Below are 25,539 nucleotides of genomic sequence, written 5' to 3'. Positions count from 1 at the left end.
TTTGTTTACTATTGACGCGTATGTCAGGTAGTCCTGCTCATCAGTTTTCTTAAGATTCATACATGACCATCTCTTGTGGAAAAGAGACATGTTCGGTCCGAATAACTCCTTAAGAAGCTTTACGGTCTCAGCGAAATCTAACTGATTCGTTCTCCTTGGCAACATGAAATCAACAAATTTGCAATGTTCACTGGTACCAAGCTTTCGAAGTAATAAACTTACTTTCTTTCATTTGGCCAGTTTTCGCAGTCTGTTTCAAAAATATCTTCATGCCTCTTGAAGTATGCATCAAAAGTTTTATCCTCTACGGTACGTATGTGAACACATCTATGCTGTTAACAATTGTTGTGTTGGAGAAGGTTGTATTACTTTCTTGCATGGAATTAGCTGTTAATCTTTCTAATAGTTCTTTCTGTTCAAGTTGCATCTGCGCGAACCTTTCTTCCTGTCTTTCTAGGCATTTTATGAGTCGTTCATTTTGTCTTTCGTCTCTTTCTGCGTGTATCGTTTGCTGTTCTTTTTGTAGGATCTGCTGATTCTGCATGAACTGTGTCATTATTTTAGCAAATTCCTCTATCTTGTTTTTTTTTAATTTTTGTTTCAAAAAATAGAAAAATCAGTCTATTTTACTAATTCACTTTTTACAATGACTACGAACAACCGTTTTTAGGTTCGCTTTTTTTTTCAACCGAATTCTATCGATATATTATTTTTTTTGCGTTGACCCTTTCTTTTTCCCTTTTTCTATTGAGGGATAAAAAAATTTATTTTATTTTTTTCTCTTAATCCGTTAAGTTTTGATTATGTACAAGAAAAAATCCTTTCTTGGTATAGCTGAAAAGAAAATCACTTTTCTCCTTCAAGACAATTTGCATAAATTAGTTCACGGTGTACTAGCGAAAACACCTTTTTTTTTTCTTTGACTTTCGTAATCACTTTGAAATGGTCACTTTTCTCCTTCAAGACAATTTGCATAATTTAGTTCACGGTGTACTAGCGAAAACACCTTTTTTTCTTTGACTTTCGTAGTCACTTTGAAATGGTTATTGGTATTTTGCTAGCGAAAACACTTTCTTTTTTCTTTGACTTTCGTAGTCACTTTGAAATGGTTATTGGTATTTTGCTTTCAAGTATCCAGTGTTTGAATAACTCGTTCGACAATTTTGTAGTTACTTTCGTTTGTTTTTCTTTTGTTTTGAGTAAATCTTCGCTCAACAAATTTTTGTAGTTACTTTCGTTTGTTTTTCTTTTTTTTTCGACCGTGATAACTTTCCGCGTAAACTATTTTTCGAATACTCTGGCTGTGTCTAACAGTGAATTCTCGAGTAAATCTTTTTCAAAATCCTCGATGTTACTGTTGCGTTCAAACAGTAGATTTTTTTTCTTCGAGTACGTTTTTTTTTCAATCTTTCTCGTAAGTCTTTTTTCGAATTCTCGAGGCCACTGTTGTGTTTAATAGTGGATTTTATCCTGCGTAAGTTTTTTTTTAAATTCTCGACGCCGCTGTTGTGTTTTAATAGTGGATTTTATCCCGCGTAAGTCTTTTTTCGAATTCCCGTCGCCACTGTTATGCCTGCACAAATAATCAACGAGAACACGGAAAGTAAAGGTATACAATAATATATTAGGAAGAAAAGTTATATACATATTTACATGTCTTCAGATATGCTTCAGTTGGAGATATTCCGGCAGGTGGCGTCTTGCATGTCTTACTGGAGGCAACATAGGTGTCTTGCCTATTTGGCGGTCGTTGCAGAACTCTCCCGGTATTGGTGATTGATACTTTTATATATCTCACTCACCCGCCTATGTTAATTAGTGGGCGTCTCCATAACAATTATCTATTTTATTTAATTTATATTTATTTTTAATTTTATTTTATGTATTGTTACCCTAAAGTAAATTTTATTCTGTGCATACAACTGTTTGCTATTTTGCCTCTGCAGTTAAATAGATTTTGGAGTTCTTTAAAGTTTAGGATAGCGAATTTCTCATTCAACATAATATACACGGGTTATTTAAATCCCTACACGTACTGGCTTGTACTATTTCCATTCGAATATCTGCGAACATCCACTTTTTTTAAAACTCCCAGTAGATGCTCACTGGTGCTGATTTTATTCGGCATTCTTCTTATTGAATGTGGTTTTGTGGTCGTAATATCTGGTTTTAAATCTAAGGAGGGTATACCCATTTAATATTTTTTATTATTCGGCGTTTCTTTGGCACACATTGTTGTGTGCTTTGGTTGAGCATTTATTTTGTAGTAGACAGAATGTACGAGTTCTACAGTTGCGACTCTTTTGTTCATTGCCAGCATTTTTATTTCTATTAGGATCGTTGCTATTTGAGTTCGAGTTACTACTATTTCTGATGGTTATGTTTTGTCCCTTGTATTTTTATTGTTGCTATGTTGGTCAATTTTCTTATTTTGTTATTATTTTTTTCAATGCTCCTATTTAATAATTTTTTTTATTATGTGTTTTTATATAATCTCTAAGGTTTTGCAGCAGCTGTGGGACAGTTTTAGGTTATTTTTTATTGAAGATTTTGTGTAAGGGATTTGTTAAGGGGGAAGTGCTTTTCAATAAGATTTAGGAATTCCTTACCAAACATACACACAAACACACACACATGCACGCGCGTGCGCGCACACACACATATTCAGAAGAATATTGTCGACAAAAGACTTCATATCACAGAGCAAAACAAAACAAAAGAAAACAGTTTCATGAAAAAATTCATAAAGTTATGTCTGTTTGTCGTTTATTATTTTAAGCCTCATTAAAGAGCTGATGAAGGATAGATAGTTCCTCAGAAAACGGAACGGAAGTACGAATAGGGTTAGCTCCCTTACATTCTAATTGATTTTATAATTAAAGCTTATTAAGAATGGTGTCGCAATTCAGTAAACTGTAAATGGAGAATAATTGACTTTTGCTTGCATTTATCTTAATAACTTACGTCAAATTGAGGAAACGTTTCTACAAAAAACTCCATATTATGAATTATGACATTCTTTTTCATCTGATGAATGAATCACGTTCAGTAGTGAAACCTATATAAAAGAAAAGAAGAGAAAAGAAAGATGACAAAAATAAAACATGTATTATTATTGCATGTTCCATATTATACTTATCATGAGTTCGTATGTTTGTATGTGGTCATGTATTTCTACAAAGTAAGAATTTTTGAATTCTCAAATTACCTTTTCAAATATAATCTTTTTATTTATACAGACAAATATTACATCGTCGTTATACTGAACATGCTAATGTTTCGGCCAGTTGGTTGGCATCTCATTTGAGAACCAGATACCTTCATTGATACATTAGCTCTTTTGGTTCTTGCCAACCAATTGTGCAAAACATTAGCATGTTCAGTGTAGCGACTATGAAATATTTGTATAAATAAATAAAAAAATATTATATTTTGCTCTTTTTTTATTGAGCATTCTTAATAACCTCGTTATTCATGAGTTTTCTCTCTTGAATACCTTTTGGCCCCGTCGGTGGGGGCATTAGAATACACCGAGTGCCCCCCTGCAGAGGGTAAAAGTCACTCAATGGGGATCCTGGATATGACCTTAAACTATATCCAGTGGTGAGGCCCCAGCTTGTGGGCTTTGGGGAGTGTGGAGCCACCCTTTAATTACCATTGCTCCCAGGTCCACTCTGACCCGGAGTGGTAGTACCTGTTAGGGTCCCAACTATGGGTTAAATAGAAACCGACTTGAAAACAACAAATATATTCCATTAAAAAAATTTTTTCTTCCGAATCTTTGGATTCGGCATTAAATAACCCAAAAAGGGTTGATATGCCGTAAAACAAAAACAACCAACCAACCAACCAACCAACCAACCAACTTGAATACCTTTAATTTGGTATATATATATATATATATATATATATATATATATATATATAAAATATATATGGCGATTAAGCTACACTGAATATTCCGCGTTTCATCCACTCTAGGATTTTTCAGGCTTATATATATATATATATATATATATATATATATATATATATATATATATATATATATATATATATATATAGATAAAATAGGGGACAACACGGAGAAGAACAACTTTGGCAAATAAACAGCCAGCTTACCTTTAATTTTTAGAGTTATACATAGGTATAGTTACCAAGTGTTCAAACTACCGGATATATAAATCAATCTCAATGATAGGAGAAATGAATGTGCTAGAAAAAAGTATATATAAAACGTATGGAGGTAATATGATTTATGAAAAATTTATTTAGGCTCCGAGAATTCAACATTAACTACCCATATGTGTACGATCGTTTCAGAGACAAATTTTTATTAAAATAAAATCTCTTTATCACCACAGAAATTATACACCAAATAGAAAGTTTAAACATATGACCAGAACCAAAATGAAGGTGGTTAACTTTATACGGCTAATTTATAGGCACATGAGAGGTAATTACAATTTATATAGAATTTTTTTTTAATAAAATCTATACAAAGGCAAGCATAGATATTAGATATATCCCTCACGAATACAAGGGTGGGTTTTAATATTAAGTTATCGGACTCTGCAAAAATACGAACTCTAGATTGGGACAACAATAAAAAATGATCTCAGTCTAGAAACCCTTCCCTTCTCCACCGACTGCGGACAAAAATCATATTACACTTTGATGTATTTATTTGCAAAAATGAAACAGATGCAATTTTATAAATTAGGAACAACGCCCTAAAATGTAGAGAGAGAGAGAGAGAGAGAGAGAGAGAGAGAGAGAGAGAGAGAGAGAGAGAGAGGGGAGAGAGAGACAGAGACAGAGAAAGAGAAAGAGAAAGAGAGAGAGGTAGTCGATGCTCATCCACTGTCTATCCTACTCTTAACTGGACACATTCTGACTTATTCGTTCAGGCATTGTTTCCTTGTCTTTTTTTTTTACAAATCGTCCATCATCTTCCACTTGAGTTTGGGTGTTCAAATTTCTATTTAAATTTAACGTAGAATTATTGACCGCTTCCGCTACAGAAAGCGTTATTTATCTCCCATTTCAAGGTCATGGAGGGATGGGTAACCGTATTGTTTTTTTTTTGTTTTTTTTTTTAATGAAGTTCAATATTTGACGTATATTTAGGTGGTTAAGACAGTAATCACTAACATTAAATATCAGAATGTGAAATAGTAAACAAAATATTTTTTTTTGGCCCCAGCATAAAGGAAGTTTTGTTTTGTGTTTATTTTCTGTATCAATAGGTTGACGCGAAACTCTAATCTCCAGTATTTAACACGTATTCCATATAAATTGTTGTTGCGTTATCAACGATATCTAAAATAAGGTCGCCCATACATCATACATGTATTCATTTATTTATTGCGGACTGTTATCCTCATCTTTTTGCTTTTTAGTTGTTGTTTCACGACGATTCAGTCAACTATTCCTCTGGCCTTCATCACGTGGTATCCGCGACGGGATAGAAACTCCGAAACTCCCACCTGCATTCTAAGCAATTATTGCCATCCAGAGTTGTCTTCTCACCACGTTTTGGCCAAGTAAGCCTCTGGCTGGCTTTGGGTAGGATTGAAACCGCTATCTTCAGACAATGCTCACCTGGAACGGTAGAGATTCAACGTATCTATCCACTGCGCCAAGGGCGATCAAGGTTGGATTTTTTGGTCCTATAAATCCACTTTTATTCATTACTAGCAGTTCAACCGACTTTGCTCGGGTCCTATGTATTGTTCATAACTTGCCCTACGTGTAAATACACTTTATATAAGATTTCAAATATTTTGACCAAAAATGAGTAATTTTGTGGAGACCGCAGAGGTAATTTTTTGATTACTTGGACCCCAATTTTGACCTCTCAACATTAATTATTTTAGTCTCAAATCAAAATAAAAAGTCTTACCCCTGTCCAAGTTACCTACATCTAAAATTTCAAGTCTTTAGACCCAAAATTGGCGGAGAAATTCGGAAGAATCTGCAAAGGTCAACTCTTTAAACTTTGACGTTTGGCAGCCAAGTTTTCGTCCCCAAACTGATTAAAATGCTTGCCGCATGTCTGAATATCCGTTATGTACAAATTTTAAATTTTTAGGCTCCAAATTAGCTTATTAGTTTACTAGACACCGCAAAGGTTAAATCTGTCGAACTTTGACCCTTGGCAGCTCAGATTTTCGACGCAAACCAATTAAAAAGCTTTCCCTATCTTTGAATACCCTTTATGTAAAATTTCAAATGTTTAGACCAAAAATTGGCTGAGTAATTTGGAAGAGACCGCAGAGGTCAATTTTTAATTTTGTTTTACCCTCAATTTTAACCCTTTAACATTTATTTTCTGGGGCTCAAATCAAATTAAAAAGTTGTATCCATGTCCAAGTAACCTACATCTAAAATTTCAAGTGTTTAGATACAAATTTGGCGGAGGAGTTTGATAGAGTTTTCAAAGGTAAAATCGTTGAACTTGGACCCCTAGACAGCCAAATTTCTGGCCGAAAACCGATTAAGAAGATTTTCCCAAATCTCAATAACCTTATGTCAAATCTCGAGTCTCTAGACTGAGTTACTTGGCAGGGAAATGTACACAGACACACAGACAGACAGACAGACATTTTCACTTTTATAGATATATAGATCTGATCTTCCATAGTTGCGTCTGTACCGAATGGTATGTATTATTTAATTAATTGGAATTCTTTATTGAGATGAGTATTATTTATTTATTTATTGCGGGCTATTACCCTCATCTCTTTTTTTTTAGTTGCTGTTTCACGACGTTTCATCCAACTATTCCTCTGCCCTTCGTCTTCGCGACGTGATAGGAACTCCGAATCTCCTAACTGCATTCTCAGCAATCACTGAAGCTAGCGGTTTCACAAGTAAATAATTATAATGTGAGGAGGATGTAGTTTTCTTGAAACGGTGCGCATAATGTTAAAGGGATTTATTTTTAAGGCAATACCATGTCTTTTTTTCCCCGTCGCTTGTACGTTTTTACAAGTATTTGAAAATATTGAAGAACAATTTTTGTTCAGTAATTTTCTTTATTACATGCTGGGTGTACAGGGTGTTGTTAGCGTGGAATCCGAATTTTCGAGATTATAATCCCATTGTCAAGAATGACGTTTGAAAAAAGATATGTTTGGTTTTATATTTTTGTTTCCTTTCTAGTCGGTCGTTATTGGAACGAACGCAGATGACGCCAAATCAAGTTCGATTTAATTTTTTTTAAGTTCAACTTTTTAACGCATGCATGTACATATGAGTATTTTTTATTTATTTGTTATTTTCTCATAAATAATAAATAATAAATAATAAATAAAATCACCGAAATCGGTATAATCGCCCATTTTTTTAAAAATCCAATCGATTGATTGCCGGCTCTAGTTGGGGACCCGTTATGGTGCACCGGAAGGAAGTTTCACATGCCTCTCCACGCAGTGACGTAGTCCACAATACATTGTAATCTACATTGAACTTTAGAGAACCAACTGTTTATTTTATAAAATTATTTTTGAATATAACGGCTTGAATTAAAGTTTAAAATGCAAAAGTCTAATATCAATTCGTTCAATTGTGATCCAAACAGAAAAATTCGTGTCGAACGCGCCCCTGTCATATCAAAGAACCTACTATCGATTTTATGTGCCTGGACCTTATGCTTATTTTGATAATGGCTTGAATTGAAGTTTAAATTGAGAATATCAAGTATCATACTTCAGTTGTGCTCAAAACAAAAACATTCATTTCGAACGCGCCCCTGTCATATCAAAGAACCTACTGTTGATTTTATATTCCTTTCGACTTGTGTGGTAATAAAACTTCTGAAATACACTTATGAAATGTAAATGTATAAATGAAGATTGTCAGAGGCAAGAATTACCTCAGTCGAAAACAATTTGTGCCTCTGACTGGCGAGGAAAGAGCTAATACTGATTTTTTTTTATTATTAATTCGACAATAAAATTGAAATTCTTTTTTCCATGATAGTTTTGGTTTCGATACTCGAAAATTTGAAGTTATTTCATTAGACGCACACCCACTTTTAAAAACCTTTCATACTATCATACACCAGAGTCCATTTTTGAAGGCTCTTTTTGAACCTAGTCAATGACGGGTACTTCTATTAGTATATATATATATATATATATATATATATATATATATATATATATATATATATATATATATATATATATATATGTGTGTGTGTGTATGTGTGTGATTCATAGATAGATTGTTTTACTGTATCACAGCTCTTCAGTGCTGCTAGATTAGCACCATTCCAAGCCAGAACTCGAACCTATAACCTTCAAGTTACAAGTCAGCAGTTTTACCAGTAAGCCTTGGGATCGGCGCTCATAAATCATATCTCCAACTCTTTATATAAACATTGATTGCCACTTTTAAATTACTCCATTTGTTTATTTACAAAGAACTTTGCATTACACTAAGTAAATAACAAACGATATAATTATTAAAAAGTGCCCTAACTAAATGAGGTTAATACAAGAGTGCTCAATACCGAAGTAGGGCAAGATATACTTTTTGTATAAGCAATATCTCCTGAAAAGGTCTCTTGTTACTTGTAACTGTCTGACCGAAACATGCTCATGAACGTGTAGCGGCACGTAAATCTATTATAAAAATCACCATGTCTGTCTGTCTGTCTGTCTGTCTCCATATTTTCAAACTCTATCTCTTCCGAAACTAAAAGTCGCAGAGCGGCGATAGGAGCCTCAAATGATTGGATTTTTATGGCCCGCCCTTTAATGGGTCTTTAGCCTGTTAAAATAGTTTTTAAGGGGGTTAAAAAAGGGTCAAAGTTAAAAAAATCGTTATACGTTTTGTACATTCATCTTAGTTTATTTTTAATCAGTTCATATGCGTGTCACGTTGGTACAGTGGTAACGTCGCCAGCTTTGAATTGTACAGATTTGTTTCCGGTTTTTATTCTAGCTTATGACACCCAAATACTTTTTTTTTACTTTTGAAAGTACGACTCTATAATAATATATACGGAATCCAAATTAAAATATCATATTTAAGCGTATTTTACGACCGGGTAAAGTAGGACCTCCCGCCCGCTAGTGTTATGTAAAAAATGTATGTATGTATATATATATATATATATATATATATATATATATATATATATATATTGATGGCCTGTATAGAGAAATTATGCACATTTAGGCATATTTTATTGGTTTGAAAAAAATTTTTTTTACAAATTGTCATAAAATTATAACCATAGAATAGTATTATAATCTTCAAAAAGCCTGCAATTTTCATGTAGTTTCGTCCCATAGAACCAAAGATATGAGCATTTTAGTATTCAATTTGGTTACCAGTATATATATATATATATATATATATATATATATATATATTGTTTTTCGTTGGGAAGATATCCAAAAATTGAAAATAATTGAATTTCAACAAGGGCCGTTGATAGGGCTCAATCATAAGAGAGCAAGTTATGTATATATTTAAAAAAAAGTTTTTTATGTAAATACAGCCATATCTTGCTACGATGTGCAGACCGTTTCAATCATATTAGATATCATCAGGCAAGAAAACTTAAGGTACAAAAACTGAAAAGGTTCAACACCTTTTCAAATTTTGAGGAGAGAAAATTCGCCATGAGTGGCGATAAGCGAATTTTCTCTCCTCCAAATTTGAAACGCTGTTGAACCTTTTCAGTTTTTGTACCTTAATTTTTCTTGCCTGATGATATCTAATATGATTGAAACGGTCTGCACATCGTAGCAAGATATGACTGTATATATATATATATATATATGTATATATTATTATTTTTTTACTATAATAATTATTAAATACCTACAGACACTAGTGTTTCATCCTTTCGGGAATCTTCAGTGCAGAGTGCCACGATTAATACCAGTCGAACGATTCGAACCCCGCATCACAAGACATCTCTGGCTCGGTTTAGCGAAGACTTAATCCATTCGGTCACCATTAACCGCGTGAAATAACGTCGAATTTAAACATTTTAATTTTAAATGTTCATTTACGTCAGTCAGACAGTGATATATATATATATATATATATATATATATATATATATATATATATATATGTATGTATGTATGTATATATATATATATATATATATATATATATATTTATTTCTTTTTACACAGTGATCACCACTTATCAAGGCCCGGAAGCCACTCAGGGATAAGGGTTATTGCAAGTACATTACGTTAGTGTGGAGATTTGATGAAGTGTTTACTTAAGGGGGCGGTTCATTAGGAATTTGCTAACGTTGGACTTGAAGATATCCAAGTTGTAGTCCGGTGGGAAGCAGGCAGACGGAACAGAGTTCCACAGGCGTGCAGTTCTAAGAAAGAAGCTTTGTTCATGGAATCCACGTTTTGATTTAGGCACAGATATAGAGTGGGGGAAATTTTTCACAGTGGATTCAGCTAGACGGGTGTTTTTCATGAAAGATTGGCGAAGGGGGACCAGAGATTGGAGTTCAGACGAGCACATGCCATGGAAATAACGATAAATATGTATATATATATATATATATATATATATATATATATATATATATATATATATATATATATATCTTCTCTCTCTCTCTCTCTCTCTCTCTCTCTCTATATATATATATATATATATATATATATATATATATATTCTACTATCTATTCACTATTATATAATAAAATGATTGCAGAAATTCCCCTCTGGAACGAAATCATATTAAATGGGGGGGGGGACAAAAATCATATTACTAAATACGCTATGACTTGGAAGATATACACTTCAATATATAAATACATATCAAATGCGTCCGTACATTTCCACAGTACATTCATTTTGGCTACGAGTGCCAATGCCTGATATTATAATGGGCGGACAGTGGATCCAACTAGCAACCATACTTAATTATTATTTTTTTTTACAGGTGGAGTGGGAGACATACTTCCACCGAGCAACGCCGGTACACTGCTAGCATATATATATATATATATATATATATATATATATATATATATATATATATAAACCAAATAAATAACAAAAGTCTATATTCCAAATTTCATGTTGACCATCTTACAATTTATTCCTTTAATTCCGTTGACACTTAAAATTCTTGACAGACATAAATTGTAAGATGGTCAACATGAAATTTGGAATATAGAATTTTTGTCGCCGGAATTAAAGGAATGAATTGTAAGATGGTCAACATCATGAAATTTTGAATATAGACTTTTGTTATTTATTTGTTATATGCTCTTTAATTACATTGAGCTTCTTAAATTAAGAATTTGTATGTATAAAAAGTGAAATATAATTGAAAAAATCATATTTCTACAGAAATATATATATATATAGATATATATATAATATATATATATATTATATATATATAATATATATATATATATATATATATATATATATATATATATATATATATATATATATTATATAGAAAAATGTGCGCATGAAAAGTAATATTCTTAAGATTTTATTAAACCTGGAAAAGTAAAGAACAAGATATTCTAGTAAAGTAAAAAATAAGAATTTTTTAGACTTAAAATATTGCAGCTAAAAATAAAATTTGAATATTGATAAATATTTTATTTATTATTTGCATATGTTGTTTATTGTTGAGTTAGAAAGGGTGTCAGTCGCTGGATTGAACTTATTTTCCCCCTATTATTTGCATATATTTATGTAGTGAAAATTGTTTGAATAAAATTAATTCATTAGTTAGTTAGTTAGTAGATGGGATTAATAATTTTATAATTTACATAAAAATGAATTAAATGATCCTAATTATGATATAATAAAATTATTAATTTTTATGTAAATTATACAATTCAAATTTTATTTTTAGCTGCAATATTTTAAGTCTAAAAAATTCTTATTTTTTACTTTACTAGAATATCTTGTTCTTTACTTTTCCAGGTTTAATAAAATCTTAAGAATATTACTTTTCATGCGCGCATTTTTCTATATAATTCATGATTTTTCCAGGCATTGCTATTGTATTAATATATAAGTTTATAATATTCATTAATGATTGTCAAAAAAAAATTAGCTCTCAAACACACATTTATGCAATATTTATCATTCAATCACAGTAGTTCCGAGCCAGGGTCTCTACCGAGACTGCGGTTCATGAATTCGTGATCTGTATAGAGCGTAAACTAACAAAAAAGAAGATGGCACTCGGTGTCTTTTTAGATATCGTTGGAACTTTTGACAACATACCCGTCAGTAGTATGTTCAAGTCGCTACGAGAACTCTATGTGACACCAGTACTCATCCGATGGATTGAGTATATGGTGAGGCACAGAACAGTTCAAGTAGAACTACTGAGGGCAACTGTTAAAAGGGAAGTAGTTAAATGAAACCCCCAAAGTTGGATTTTATCACCTTTACTATGGAACTGTATGCTGAATCCTGTTTTAAAGGAGTTTAAAAATAGGAATATTTATGCCCAGGCTGATGCTGATGACATCACAGTGCTTGTCGCGGGTTCAAAAGCATCATTGGTCAGACGCATTGCCAAAATGGCATTAAATATTCCTAATAAATGGTCTAATCGAAATGAATTAGAATTCAGTAGCCGTAAAACAAAAATGGTCTTCTTTACATATAAAAGGAATTGCCAACTTGGTGACCTTTTTCTGAGTGGACAGAAATTGAAACTTTCGCAGGAGGCAAGGCTGTTAGGGGTAATGACTACATTTTTCATCAAATGTGATAACGAAAAATTTGAGTTCATTCAAAGAATATGTATATCAGAGAATTCACTAATATTTTTAATCGATAAATTCACCATTTTCGCTATAAAATCATAAGGAGAGTTAAAAAGATTAGTTATTAAAAAAAAGTTCGGTTTTTTAATTATAAAAAAAAAAAAACGATACACGGGATTGAACTTAAAATCTTTCCACCAACCTCCGGTACTCTAACCGTTACGCTAACATGTCATATTGGCAAAATCGCAGTAAAAAATATTTATATCCAAAAAAAAGTTATGCAAAATAAAAAAAGCGTTAGTCACTTATGTACTTACTCTCCTGTTTGTGAACCCACATATTTTGTTGTAACTTTTTTTCTACTGAACCAATTTTCGAAATTCTTTTTTCAAAATGTAGCTAATAAGGTGTTCTATCCAACTATATAACCTGTTTGAAATTTGGTTGCGAACGGAATTAATGGTGGGGGTTTGAATGTGTCTCGATTCGTTCAATTTCGGACTTAAGCATATATTCGACCACTACCGTGGTTGAATGATATATATATATATATATATATATATATATATATATATATATATATATATAACTACTTCATTTACTCACATAAAATTAATATACGAAAGTATAAATTTATGCGTAAACTTTACGTATTTACTTCAAAAGTGCTCAATACGTAGGTAGAGCTAGTTAGTAATTTATAAAATATATATGGCGATTAAGCTATACTGAATATTCCGCATTTCATCTACTCTAGGATTCTTCAGGCTTATGCGCCTAAGTCTGAAGAATCCTAGAGTGGATCAAACGCGGAATATTCAGTGTAGCTTAATCGTCATATATATTTTATATATATATATATATATATATATATATATATATATATATATATATATATATATATATATATGTGTGTGTGTGTGTGTGTGTGTGTGTGTGTGTGTGTGCGTGTGTGTGTGTTTTCCCCAAAGCTCTGGCCATGATGGAGAGAAGACTAAAACCTGCTACTATGGTTTCAAAAGATCTGAAATAACAGCAATGGGGTGACTTGATTCCAAATATTTCTCATATGTTATATATCCCCTCTTTTGGAGATAGGGTATGATTATGGATGTCTCCAGCATGAAATAATCTTTATACACTGTGAAATTTACTTTATGTATTAAAACCAAAGAGGGGGCATATAAAATATGAGAAATATTTGGAATCAAATCTCCCCTTTCTATTATTTCAGATCATTTGCAGCAAGTTTAGTCTCACCTTTATTAAGGCCAGAGGTTTGGGGAAAATATATTATATTTTGTAAGTCATATGCAAAACTAGGAAAACAAATGACTATCAGTTAAACATTATTAAAAAAGTGTCAAAAATAGGCTCTGAGTGATGGATGATCCCCTTAATGTGCGACGTTAAGGCAAATGTCACATAGCCTACTACACAATTAAGTTCATTACCTTTCCAATGAGCCTTCATTTGTATAATTCTGATCAATTGTCATTGAGATTTGGAACTTATAATATTTCCCCAAAAGGTGGTATATCTATATTAGTGGCCTGGGAAGGCTTCGATGGAGACAATCGAAGCAGCAAAACTGAAGCTGCCTGTCAGGACACTATACATACAAATGTAGGTAAATTTTATTGGTTTGAAAATATAAGTTCGTTTTTACCAATTGTTATAAAATCTTAACCATAGAATAGTATTATAATATTCAAAAAGCTTGCAAATTTTCATGTAGTTTCGTCTCATAGAACCAAAGATATGAGCATTTCAATATTCAATTTGACTATGAGTATAGATATATCTGCACACACACACACACATACACACACACACACACACACACACACACACACACACACACACACACACACACACTCACACACACATATTCTAGCAAATATTAAATGCGACGGAGACACTTTGCTTTATGATTGGGCATACAACGACAGCGTTGTCCCGGCGAATAAACATGCATCTAAATAATACTAGTCCTGTATATAAACATTTAATAAAAGAACATAACTGCCCCCCCCCCCTGTTAGAAAGATCCTCGTTGACAAGATAAATAATATACAACATGAAAATAATATTAAAAAATTAAAAATTCTTGAAGCATCATATATTAGAACTCTTCAACTCGCTATAAATGATATCGCATTCGAGAAAAGCCGTAACGTTCTAAAATATCTTGCGCAGTTCGTATTGGACGGACTTCGCTAACAGTGTCCACTAACTTGCTGATTTTATTACTTGAAATTTATAATCGACCTATATTTTTGATCGACTTTTCATCGACTTTCACGTTTAATTCTCATTTTCGCTCCTTCGCACTTTTACTTCAACACCTGAAGATGATTCGTGGACGAATCGAAAGCGCTCGTGACAGCAACGACTATGGAACCTTTATTAATATTTTTTATTTTGATTTATTAAAGATTACACGGAAAATCGAAAAATTAAAAAAAAGAATCATAAAGCAAAGTGTGTCCCCCCCGTTTCATTTAATAATATTTACTTGAATGAAAAAATGCTGCCTAAATATACTTATATATATGAATAAAAAAATCAATATGAAAAATATATTAATGTTTATATATTTTCTGTATTTATTTCCTGTGTGTTGACGTGTAGGAATACAAAAAGTCTTTTGAAAAAAAAAAAAGAAGAATGTTTCCTTCAAAAGCACATAATTTTCGATCGATCCTGCGATCTTCCTCAGTGTGAATGATAGAAAACATGAGTGTGCGGGCAGGGTTAGTAATAAGAGGGGCACGCGTATAGCCATTAAGATCTTTAACTTAATGGCTATACCCGTGCCCCTCCTTTCAAGTGAAATTTTAGATGTAGGTTCCTTGGACATGGATCTAACTTAATAACTTGATTTGAGCCCAAAACAATAAACGTTAAGGCGCCATAATAGGGGTCAAATTAAAAAAAAATTGACCGCTTTTTTTTTGGCTCAACATACACCTTCAAACACCCGGGCAACGCCGGGCTGAAATGCTAGTTATATAATAATGTAACAATATCTTCCCTAGAGGAACTCAAGTTGTAAATTAAAAACAAAACACCTTCTCCCAGGCACTCAACATCGATTTCTTCTTTCTTTTCTTTTCGGTAATATTCAAAAGATAATGCGTATAAAAATTACAAAATGCTAAGTAGTGGCGTAGCTAGAGTAAACGTCACACGGAGCAGTCCGCTCAAATGTCACCCCACTGACTCCCACTTCACCCTATACTGAATGGTTAGCTATCGTTAAATTTTCATAATGCTCTACTTACTTTCTGACTGGTACGTTACTGCTTACACGTATAACCAAAGAAAAAAATCATAAACGAAAAACAATCTGTTCAAATCCCAAGATTTTTTTAAATGCAATTGTTCAAAATATCACAATAATAATAAACTTATTTACTAGTATGAAAACCGGGTATGAAAACCTTTTTAGGAAGAAAAACATAAGTGCATGCTATGACGAGACACTTAGTAAATGGATGAATAAATAAATAAAAAAATAAATTGTTATTATAAAGAAGAAAAGTGGCGTTAGAAACACAGTCGAATAGAAACGCCAAAAAAGAAAAAAAGGAAAAATCAGTTAGTGAGTAAGATCGGCAAAGATGGTTTGAAAACAAAAAAAGACACGTCACAGCCGACCTACTTTATTAGCTCATGAAACGAAGCGAATAAAATAAAACAAAATTAAAGAGGATCAAGTAATGATAATCATAAATGAATAGGTGGAAAAATAAAATTACGAAGAAAAGAAAAAGCAACACACATTTTTTTTTACAAGGGTGTCACCACTTATCAAGGCCCAGAGGCCACTCGAGGATAAGGGTTAATAGGTATACATTAGTCACTGCGACTTTAGCATAGTAAACAGTGGGAATTTTGTAACTTGGATTACTTAGGGGGACGATTCAATTAGAACGTGTTCACATTGGACTTTTTCTTCTTTTTTTTCATAGGTATCAACTCATTATCAAGGCCAAGAGGCCACTCAAGGATAAGGGTCAAAGAGTGTACAGTAGAAATTGGACAATATAATAATCATTAGTAATGAAAATTTGTTAAATTTGATAACTTATATGGAACGGCTCATCAAGAACTTATTTACGTTAGACTTGAAGACAACCATATTGTAGTCAGCCGGAAAGCAGGAAAACGGAAAAAAAAGAATAGGAAACAAAAAGAAACTGTGGGTTAACGATCTTTTTGTTTTAAATTTAAATCTACACTAGAAAGAAATGACGGTACTTATGCAGTTTTGTTACCGCGATTTTTCCTAACCTTCATGAGTGTTTTCGGTTAGATATCGAGAACAACCGTGACATGCCGAGCCGCTTAGCCAATCGAATTCAAGTAAGCAGACGCTAAAAACATTCAATGAATTTTTTTTTATTGATTATATTTTTGTCAATGATTACACTTTAATAAAGTTCTTTTTTACCAAAGTTTCCAGATAATTAAGATAAAGAATCCATAAACTTTGTTGGCCCTACTACACACGCGACAACGAACTACCTCAAAAGAATGTGAAGAGAAGCAAAGCAAAGAAACAAAATCGAATGTGGGACCAATAGGGGACTTTTAGAAAGCTACCTGCCAGAGTTTATGTGGAAACAGAAATTCAAAGATCCTTTCGCCTGCATAATGAACCAGGTAGCTCAATATTACTCTCAACTTCTTTCCACTTTCCGTACGTCCTTTTCTCTACCTTCGCGTTTATCGTCTGCTCTTGCAGCAAAAAACAAAAAACAAAAAAACAAACAAAACAAAAAAAAAATGCCAACCACCCTACCCTCCATATTAAAAAGAAAATAATTAAAAAAAATAAAAACAAAACAAACAAACAAACAAACAAACACAAACATAAATATGACCACTAACCATCGGCAAAAAAAAAAAATAACTAACAAGGAAAAAATTCATAACAATGTCCCCCACAGAAAAAAACAAAACACAAAAAAACAATGGCTCCCAAACAACAATAAATCCCAAAAAATGTTTTTTTAATTAAATGTTTCATTAAAAGACATCTACAATTGTTTTTTCATAACTTGTTTAAATTCTTATACTTCGTTTTCATTTTCTTGTTAAAATAAAAGTTTAACATTAATAGTGGTGTTTTAATCATCATCATCATCATCATCATCATCATCATCATCATCATCATCATCATCGTTGTCGTCGTCGTCGTCGTCGTTGTTGTTGTTGTTGTTGTTATTATTCCTGAGGTGACTGACCAATTTTTACGATTTCAGGTTCAAATGAACAGCGACAGCAGAAAGAAATTGGAAACACTACTGGGGAAGTACAGATGATGAGACTCGACAAACTAAACTAAAATCCCAAACTACCTAAAACCCAAGCCCCAGTAACTACTGAGTTAATGATAAAAAGAGCAGACATTGCTCTCCGTAGACTTATGCCAGTCAACATATCCATGATAGCACTGAATCAGGTTACATATGTTGCAGGATTTTTTTTTAAACTTAAAATGTCACCGTTGATCAGGCCCCGGAGACCACTGTAGGATAAGTGTTAAGCGTTAGGTAGATGGTGAGACAATGTCACCAGTAATGGTGGAACTTGGATAGGGCTTAATCATTTAAAAGGACGGTTCAACAGAAAATTATTAGGATTAGATTTGAAGATGACCATTCTATAGCCACGGTATTGTGTAACACACACGGTATTCTGTCCCATAGACAGATAGTTCTAGGGAAAAAAACAAACTCTGTTCATGCAATCTGCGTTTAGTTTTAGGCACAGACAGAGTGACATTATTAGTAACATATTCTCTCAATACCAAAACCAACTGAAGCTACGAACACCACCACCTTGCCAACCAAAGCTTCAAAAGCAACTTATCCTATGCAGTAAGGAATTGTCTCAGATTAAAAAGATTCCTTGCAGGCTCTACAGATTAAACAACTCCTTGCGAACTCTTTTTACGAGCAGGTTTTAATATTAGGGTCAAACAAGATAATCGCCTGATTTTTACCAAATTTTATTACTTTTTATTAGGATTTTTAAAGTTACCTTTAATTATCACGGTATCGTTTGGCCATTCAATTATTAGTTAAACCAAATTTCTATAAAACTATAATGAAGTTTGTTAATGCAATCTTATTTAAATCTATATAAGATAATTGGAGTAAAGCAGTGTCAAAATTTATAATCAATTTAATACATGAAAATTTGCGAAGAATTTTAAAGTAAAAAACAAAACAAAACATTACCTTCTATTCGACAGTTAAGATGCTTCCAAATTCCTTTTAAATATCGAAGAATCAAGAAATAATTCATATTTCTACAAAAAATTAAGAGAGAAAAAAATTAATTTTACATATATCGCCATTATAAATTAAACGAAATTGTTATAAAACTATTAACTAATTTTGTTAATCTAACCCTGTCTTAATTTTTCTTTATAAAATTATTGTGTGTAAATGGCTTCCAAAAACTTTCATTTTTTGAACACCCGAAGATTTGGTAAGATTTTCGTGTTTTAGTGATTATTTATGACAAATCAAGGCATGATAAATCTACGACAAAGAACGAAAACTACTCCTGCTGATTTGCTATTGGTGTAATATTTATGCATGTTATTCGAGCAACCCGGATTTCTTGTGTCAAGAACAACAAAAAGCAAATGATTTTTTTTAGACGGACTGGCATGCTATTTTTTTTCCAGTAAAAATCTTTGTAAAAAAAGAAAAGAAAAAAGACTGAAAGACGAGATTTGGAAGCATTAATTAATTTGTTGATATATTTCCTTTTTAATGTCAGTTTTTGGTAAACATTTACTATTATAAACAAACAAACAAAAACATTTACTATAAAAACAAAAATAAATATTTATGATTAAAAAATAAACAATTTTCTTTTCTTAAAGGAACATTTTTATGTTTGGCTAGTATTTTGTTTTATAAAAAATTACTCCTATTCTAAAAAAAACTTGTTTATTTTTTAGAAAGATTTGTAGCGAAAAACTATAAGCCTCCCCACAAAACACGAGAAGAAATTTGTCATGCCTAAATATGTCATTCCTAAATTTGTTGTGCTTAAATTTGTCGTGCCTAAATATCACACAAATAGAGAATTAGTAGGAGCAGTTGTGGTGCTTTGTAGTACATTTTTCGTGCCCTAGTAAAACCGAAGAATTTTAAATCCAGAAATAACTGTCTATTCGACGGTTTAAATGCCTCCAAATATCTCTTCTTTTTATTTCAACTATTAACAAACGATTAAAATGAATACTATTGTCATAAAGGAACTTAAATGCATCCTGGCGGATTTAATTTCATAATTAAATTATTATTTGAACCAAGTTGTTATAAAACTAATAAACTTATTTTTCTGAATTTTTGAGATGAGGATTAGTAAATTGTAATGTTTGAATTATTTGGACTACTATTCTCATCTTGAGTGTTATTTTTTACAACGTTTCGACCGATGTAACTTTCTACTTTCTTCAGGTGTATTTTGTCGAACTAGGAATCTGCAGAAAATATCGAATGTATGACAAGACGATAGCGTGCTACCATCGTGGATTATGTAAAGGGTTCCGTTTGAAATTCGGTGTAGATTCCCGAATTCGACAAGCGACGCATGAAGAAGGTCGGCGGCTACATCGGTCAAAATGTTGTGCAAATAGCAGTCAAGATGAGAACAGAAGTTCAAACAACAACAACAACAACAACAACAACAACAACAACAACAACAACAACAACAACAACAACAACAACAACAACAACAACAACAACAACAACAACAACAACAACAACAACAACAACAACAACAACAACAACAACAACAACAACAACAACAACAACAACAACAACAACAACAACAACAACAACAACAACAACAACAACAACAACAACAACAACAACAACAACAACAACAACAACAACAACAACAACAACAACAACAACAACAACAACAACAACAACAACAACAACAACAACAACAACAACAACAACAACAACAACAACAACAACAACAACAACAACAATAATAATACTACTACTACAGACTAACAAACTGATTTAATCTCTGACTATAAAATTATTGGATGTAAAAAAAAAAAAAATCTAAAGTTTTAACTTTTGATTTCATACATGAGTATTTAAGAATCTCTAAAGTCAGAAACGAGTCTTTAGTCAACGGTTTGAATGCTTCAAAATCCTTTAAAATTTTGAACGACAACAAAAGTAATTTCATTCCCCTTTTCAGCTGTTGATAAAAGCTTAAGATAATAATGAAAACAGTAATAATTTTATATATTCGTGCAAACTACTTACCAGCGGCAATCGTTTTTCTTACTATTTATTCATCATATATCAAGACCAAAAACATTCGAGGATAAAGGTTAACGAGACGGCATGATTGTCAACAGAGATGGGGAGTAGTATTCCTGTATAATGATTCTACAATTTTATTTTAAAGTTTGTTCATCTTTCAAATTATGCAGTAAAGCCAGTCATGTACTACTACTACTACTACTACTACTACTATAGCTGCTGCTGCTGCATTCACAAGTTATTTTGAAAACATCAGCTGAATATATTCCTTCATTGTTATTATTCAACCCGGATTCTGCCATAACGGATATGGAACCCCCACGAAAGTGGACAGGAATTGTTTGTCCACTCAAATATTATTTTAGACGATACTTCACAGCGACATACAACAAAAAATGCCAAACATTTAAGTTGGTGAAGATACATTATAATAACACATTTCCCCGTTTCCATCTTCTCCGTGTTAAGAATGGACTTCTTACATAAATGGACGCTGGCTAAGTGGTTAACCTGGGCGTGCCAAATTTGAATCGACTAACTCCACAGAACCACTTTGATCAAAACCAGACATGACCTTGTATCTAACTTCCTGGAAAGGACGTAAATAAAGTTATTACTTAGAAACCCATTCTTAATATGAGGAGGGCGGGATGTTTATTAACTGTTCTGTACCTTAAACATAAACTTTTATTTTGTCGAAAACAATAGGAATGACAATTGGCTGTTATTTATTTAAAAGCCCGTTAAAAACAAGCAAAAGTTATAGCCGTTGAATTGGAATGATTGCTTTATGCTAATTTGATGCTTGAATATGATTAAATTTGTGCTCATTTTTGCATCAAATACTAGTCCCTATTAATTCCTAACTGTGCATTGAACGAATACTATAACACTTAGTTCGCTGCACCTTATAACAAAGATCCATGCAAAATTTAAGCCAAATAGTCCCAGTGATCATAGCATAGTATCAATGTTAACTGTGGCAAGCAGAGCCAAGGGTCAAAACATTATTATTATTATTATTATTATTATTATTATTATTATTACTATTATCAATTAATTAATTGATTAATTAATTGATTAATTAATTCGAGCGACGGCGGGTCGCTGGATCAGTTATTATGATTAGAAAATAAACAATTAAATTGGGAAAAAATGATTGACATATATAATATAATAATACCGCAAAAGGAATGTGAAAATAGAAAACAGATGTAAACATGATTTTGGGTTGCATGAACAAATAACTAGATTGGGATTGCATCAGCTGTTGGTCTGAGACAGGTAATGTCAGACGGATTGCTATTTAGGTCTGACTTTGAAAATTCGGTTAGATGACTTCATTAGATAGATTTTTGGTATTAGAATAAAATAAAAATTTCAAACATTTGCTTTTCAAATAAGATTTTACTTGGAACTATCGCATTATTATTTCGTCAATAAATAAGATTGGATTTCATCCTTATTTTCCCTCTGGGAATCCTACAAAGACTGAGATATCCTGTCTGTTAGTGGGTGTTTCATAGTTGGGAGTGTATAGAAATAAGGTCTATTTTACAGATGTATATAAACGTCTATTTACGAGTCTGTTATGCTTATATGCGTGTATATATTTATAACAGTATGCATAACAACTATGGACAACGACAACTTACATAGACAGTCTTTACCAAAGAGACGGATAACTTTGTCGGTGGGGACACCAACAAAAGAAACATACCTTTTCAAAGTTTCTTTTGTGCTTCATGCATTGAAAGATGTTTTCTCTCCAAACAAGGGAAACACGAAGTCGTGAATTATATTTGGATATAATCATTTATTTCCGTGCTGGGTTCCTTCTCTGAGTTGGACATACTTCGTACAAGTCTACATTTAGCTATCACACGCCTTTGACTTCCTCGGACGTTAAGTCCAAACCCTAGAGCACAAGACCTCGGTCTGTTTTCCAATCCGTTGGGTATCGAAAATATCTCACGTGTGTATTTATATAATCCTTTTTTTCTTGTTTTCTGACGTCACCAATGAATCATCTTTATTATTTGTCTGAATTCCTATGTATGTTAGTTATGAAAACTAATATTCCTTTTCACCAAGTTAACATTCCTGGTACGTAGTTTAACATAATTATTTTATCATTAAATACCTAATCCGCTTTGATAACATTCTTTATGTTATTCAAACATTCCTTTCTGTTATCGAAATATACCTATTAACTAAAGACTGACCAGGCTACCCGGCATTTTTCGGAGAACCAATAACGTAACAAATAGAGAAGCCCTATTTTACTTTGTTGTCACACTCGTTTATTGTCTTTATAGATTTAAAAGAAATGTATATGCCATCCCACATCTTTTAAACCTTTTCTCTATATTTTTTCGACACGTTTCTCTATTGCCAACAGTTATAATAACTCATGTTTCAACAAAAGATTAAAAAAGAAAAAGATTGAATTCACATATAGTTATATATCGCCGTTAAATTACAAATTGAATGAAATTGTTATAAAACTATAAACTAATTTTGTTAATATAATCCTGTTTTAATTTTTCTTTATAAAATTATTTTAGGTAAATTGCTTCAAAAACTTTCAATATTTTAACATCCGATGATTTGATAAAATTTTCGTGTTTTACTAATAATTTAGGACAAATTAAGGCACGACAAGTGTACAACTAAAAACGACAACTACTCTGCTGATTCTCTATTTGTGTGATAGTTAGGTACGTCATTCGAACAACCTGAGAGTCTTGTGTTAAGAACAATAATTTTCATTAAGACGGAGTCGCATGCTATTTTTTCCGCTAAAATTTTTTTTTAATTTTTTCGTCTCTTTTATGACTTAAAGGACGAGCTTGGGGAAAATTAAATACTTTTTGATGTATTGCTGGACGGGGTAGCCCTTTTTTATTTTATTGTCATACTCGTTTGCGTATATAGTTTATCGTAAGAAAACTATTAATATATGAAATGTATCTGTCATTCTACATCTTTTTAACCGTTTCTTCACATTTTTTGACACTTTCTATATTGTCAACAGTTATAATAATGACCAATCTAAGCAAATCTTCACATCAATAACTCATTTAATTTATTTCTGACGTTCTTGCTTAGTTCTTATTCAAGTACTTTAAAACTTCTCAACTATCTTTGGTCTTTCAAAGTATATTCTACATATTTGTAAAATTTTTTGATATAAGTATGCATACTAGTGCATATTAAAGACCCGGTTACTGTAAATGTCTGCTCGTATTTGCCCGGCCCATGACGTAAGCCGCCGGAATATGCCGAGTGCTATCGAGCAAATTTAAAAATGCTAGAAACCAGAAAATAACAATATTTATCAGATACGAATTACAGTAAAAAATAAATAAATAAATAAATAAATAAATAAAATGGAAACGCAATAAAATAAAATCTAACAACAACCCGCCGTTTTATAGATAAATATTGCTTTATTTGTGTAAATAAGTAGAAATATTTTTTTGTATGATTAAAAACTAATGTTTCTTTGGTGCGTGTGGGAGGTCATGGTAAAGGTTTAGGTTTAGGGTTAAGGTTTAGGGCTAGGGTTAGTTCCTCCAATCGGTAACGGTATGATTCGAGCCATCCTCTTCTTCATATTCTTTTGTGGCAATGTCTAGCACCTCATTTCAGATACTATCATTTTGTTCTGTTAACAATACGCTACGACTTCCTCCGGTATCTGTACTAAATTGGCCAGCATAGTTAGATTAATTGTCGTTTATTACTCCATGATTTAAAATTAATAACTAAAAAAGTTTTCTCCCTTTTCTTTCGATTTATAAAAAGCCGCCTGCTCGGCTTCTTATAGGTTGATCATGTTTGTTGTCACATTCTGATTGGCTGATCAACTTAAGCGCTCATCACATTCCGGCGGTTTGCATAATTTTTCAGTCCAGCCGTATCAGACATTTATGAGAATCCGGTTTGCAATATATTTTGTTCGTTGACTCATGTTTTCTCGCTTTATTCCTCCAAATTCCTGTTATTGAGTTAGCACTTGCCAATTAGTGATCTTTTCATAACATTCATGTTTTTTTTATGTTACTTGTATTGATTGGACTATTGTTCTCATCTTGAGTGTTATTTGTGCAACGTTTTGGTCGGAATGGACTTCGACCGTCCTCAGGCATGTTGGGTGTTGTTTGGAAAAGAAAAGAGAAAAGTTACTGGCTTTGTAGATATATGGCGGTTTCACCCCCCCCCAAAAAAAAACTCATAAAAAAAGTAAAATTCAAAGCATATATACCACAGCCGACGTCCCTCTGGCACATACATATGGAACACTGTAAGAGTACATTCCTACTCGGATACATCCACGACTTTATCAGCTTCAATTTGATAAACGCAAGCAAACATTACCCCCAGACAGATGACTCCCTAGAGTACGTAAATACATGAAAACAAACTCAAATTAAAAACGAAAATGACGATTAAGGCCG

At 32.3% G+C, this 25,539-nt stretch overlaps 1 protein-coding gene across 2 annotated transcripts in view; it reads right to left on the bottom strand.

The window, feature by feature from the left end:
- LOC145269482 (uncharacterized) overlaps nucleotides 1-21,579 on the bottom strand; it is a 77,639-nt gene extending 56,060 nt beyond the window's left edge. Inside the window, exons 1-3 of one of the 2 annotated variants that reach the window (XM_080125207.1) lie at nucleotides 21,077-21,579; nucleotides 19,010-19,080; nucleotides 2,965-3,058 (exon numbers count right to left, since the gene is read on the bottom strand). In XM_080125207.1, the coding sequence (XP_079981333.1) occupies nucleotides 2,965-3,027 (63 nt within the window). In that variant the 5' untranslated portion in view covers nucleotides 3,028-3,058; nucleotides 19,010-19,080; nucleotides 21,077-21,579. The remainder of the gene's footprint in view (nucleotides 1-2,964; nucleotides 3,059-19,009; nucleotides 19,081-21,076) is intronic. The other variant, XM_080125216.1, reaches the window with a different exon arrangement.
- Between the last annotated feature and the right edge of the window lie 3,960 nt (nucleotides 21,580-25,539).

The sequence above is a fragment of the Euprymna scolopes genome, chromosome 4, assembly GCF_053919585.1.
Source record: "Euprymna scolopes isolate OS-2025 chromosome 4, ASM5391958v1, whole genome shotgun sequence".
In the NCBI taxonomy this organism is placed as follows: domain Eukaryota; kingdom Metazoa; phylum Mollusca; class Cephalopoda; order Sepiida; family Sepiolidae; genus Euprymna; species Euprymna scolopes.
The sequence above is the reverse complement of the archived record's forward strand: the minus strand, read 5'-3'. Positions and strand labels throughout refer to the sequence as shown.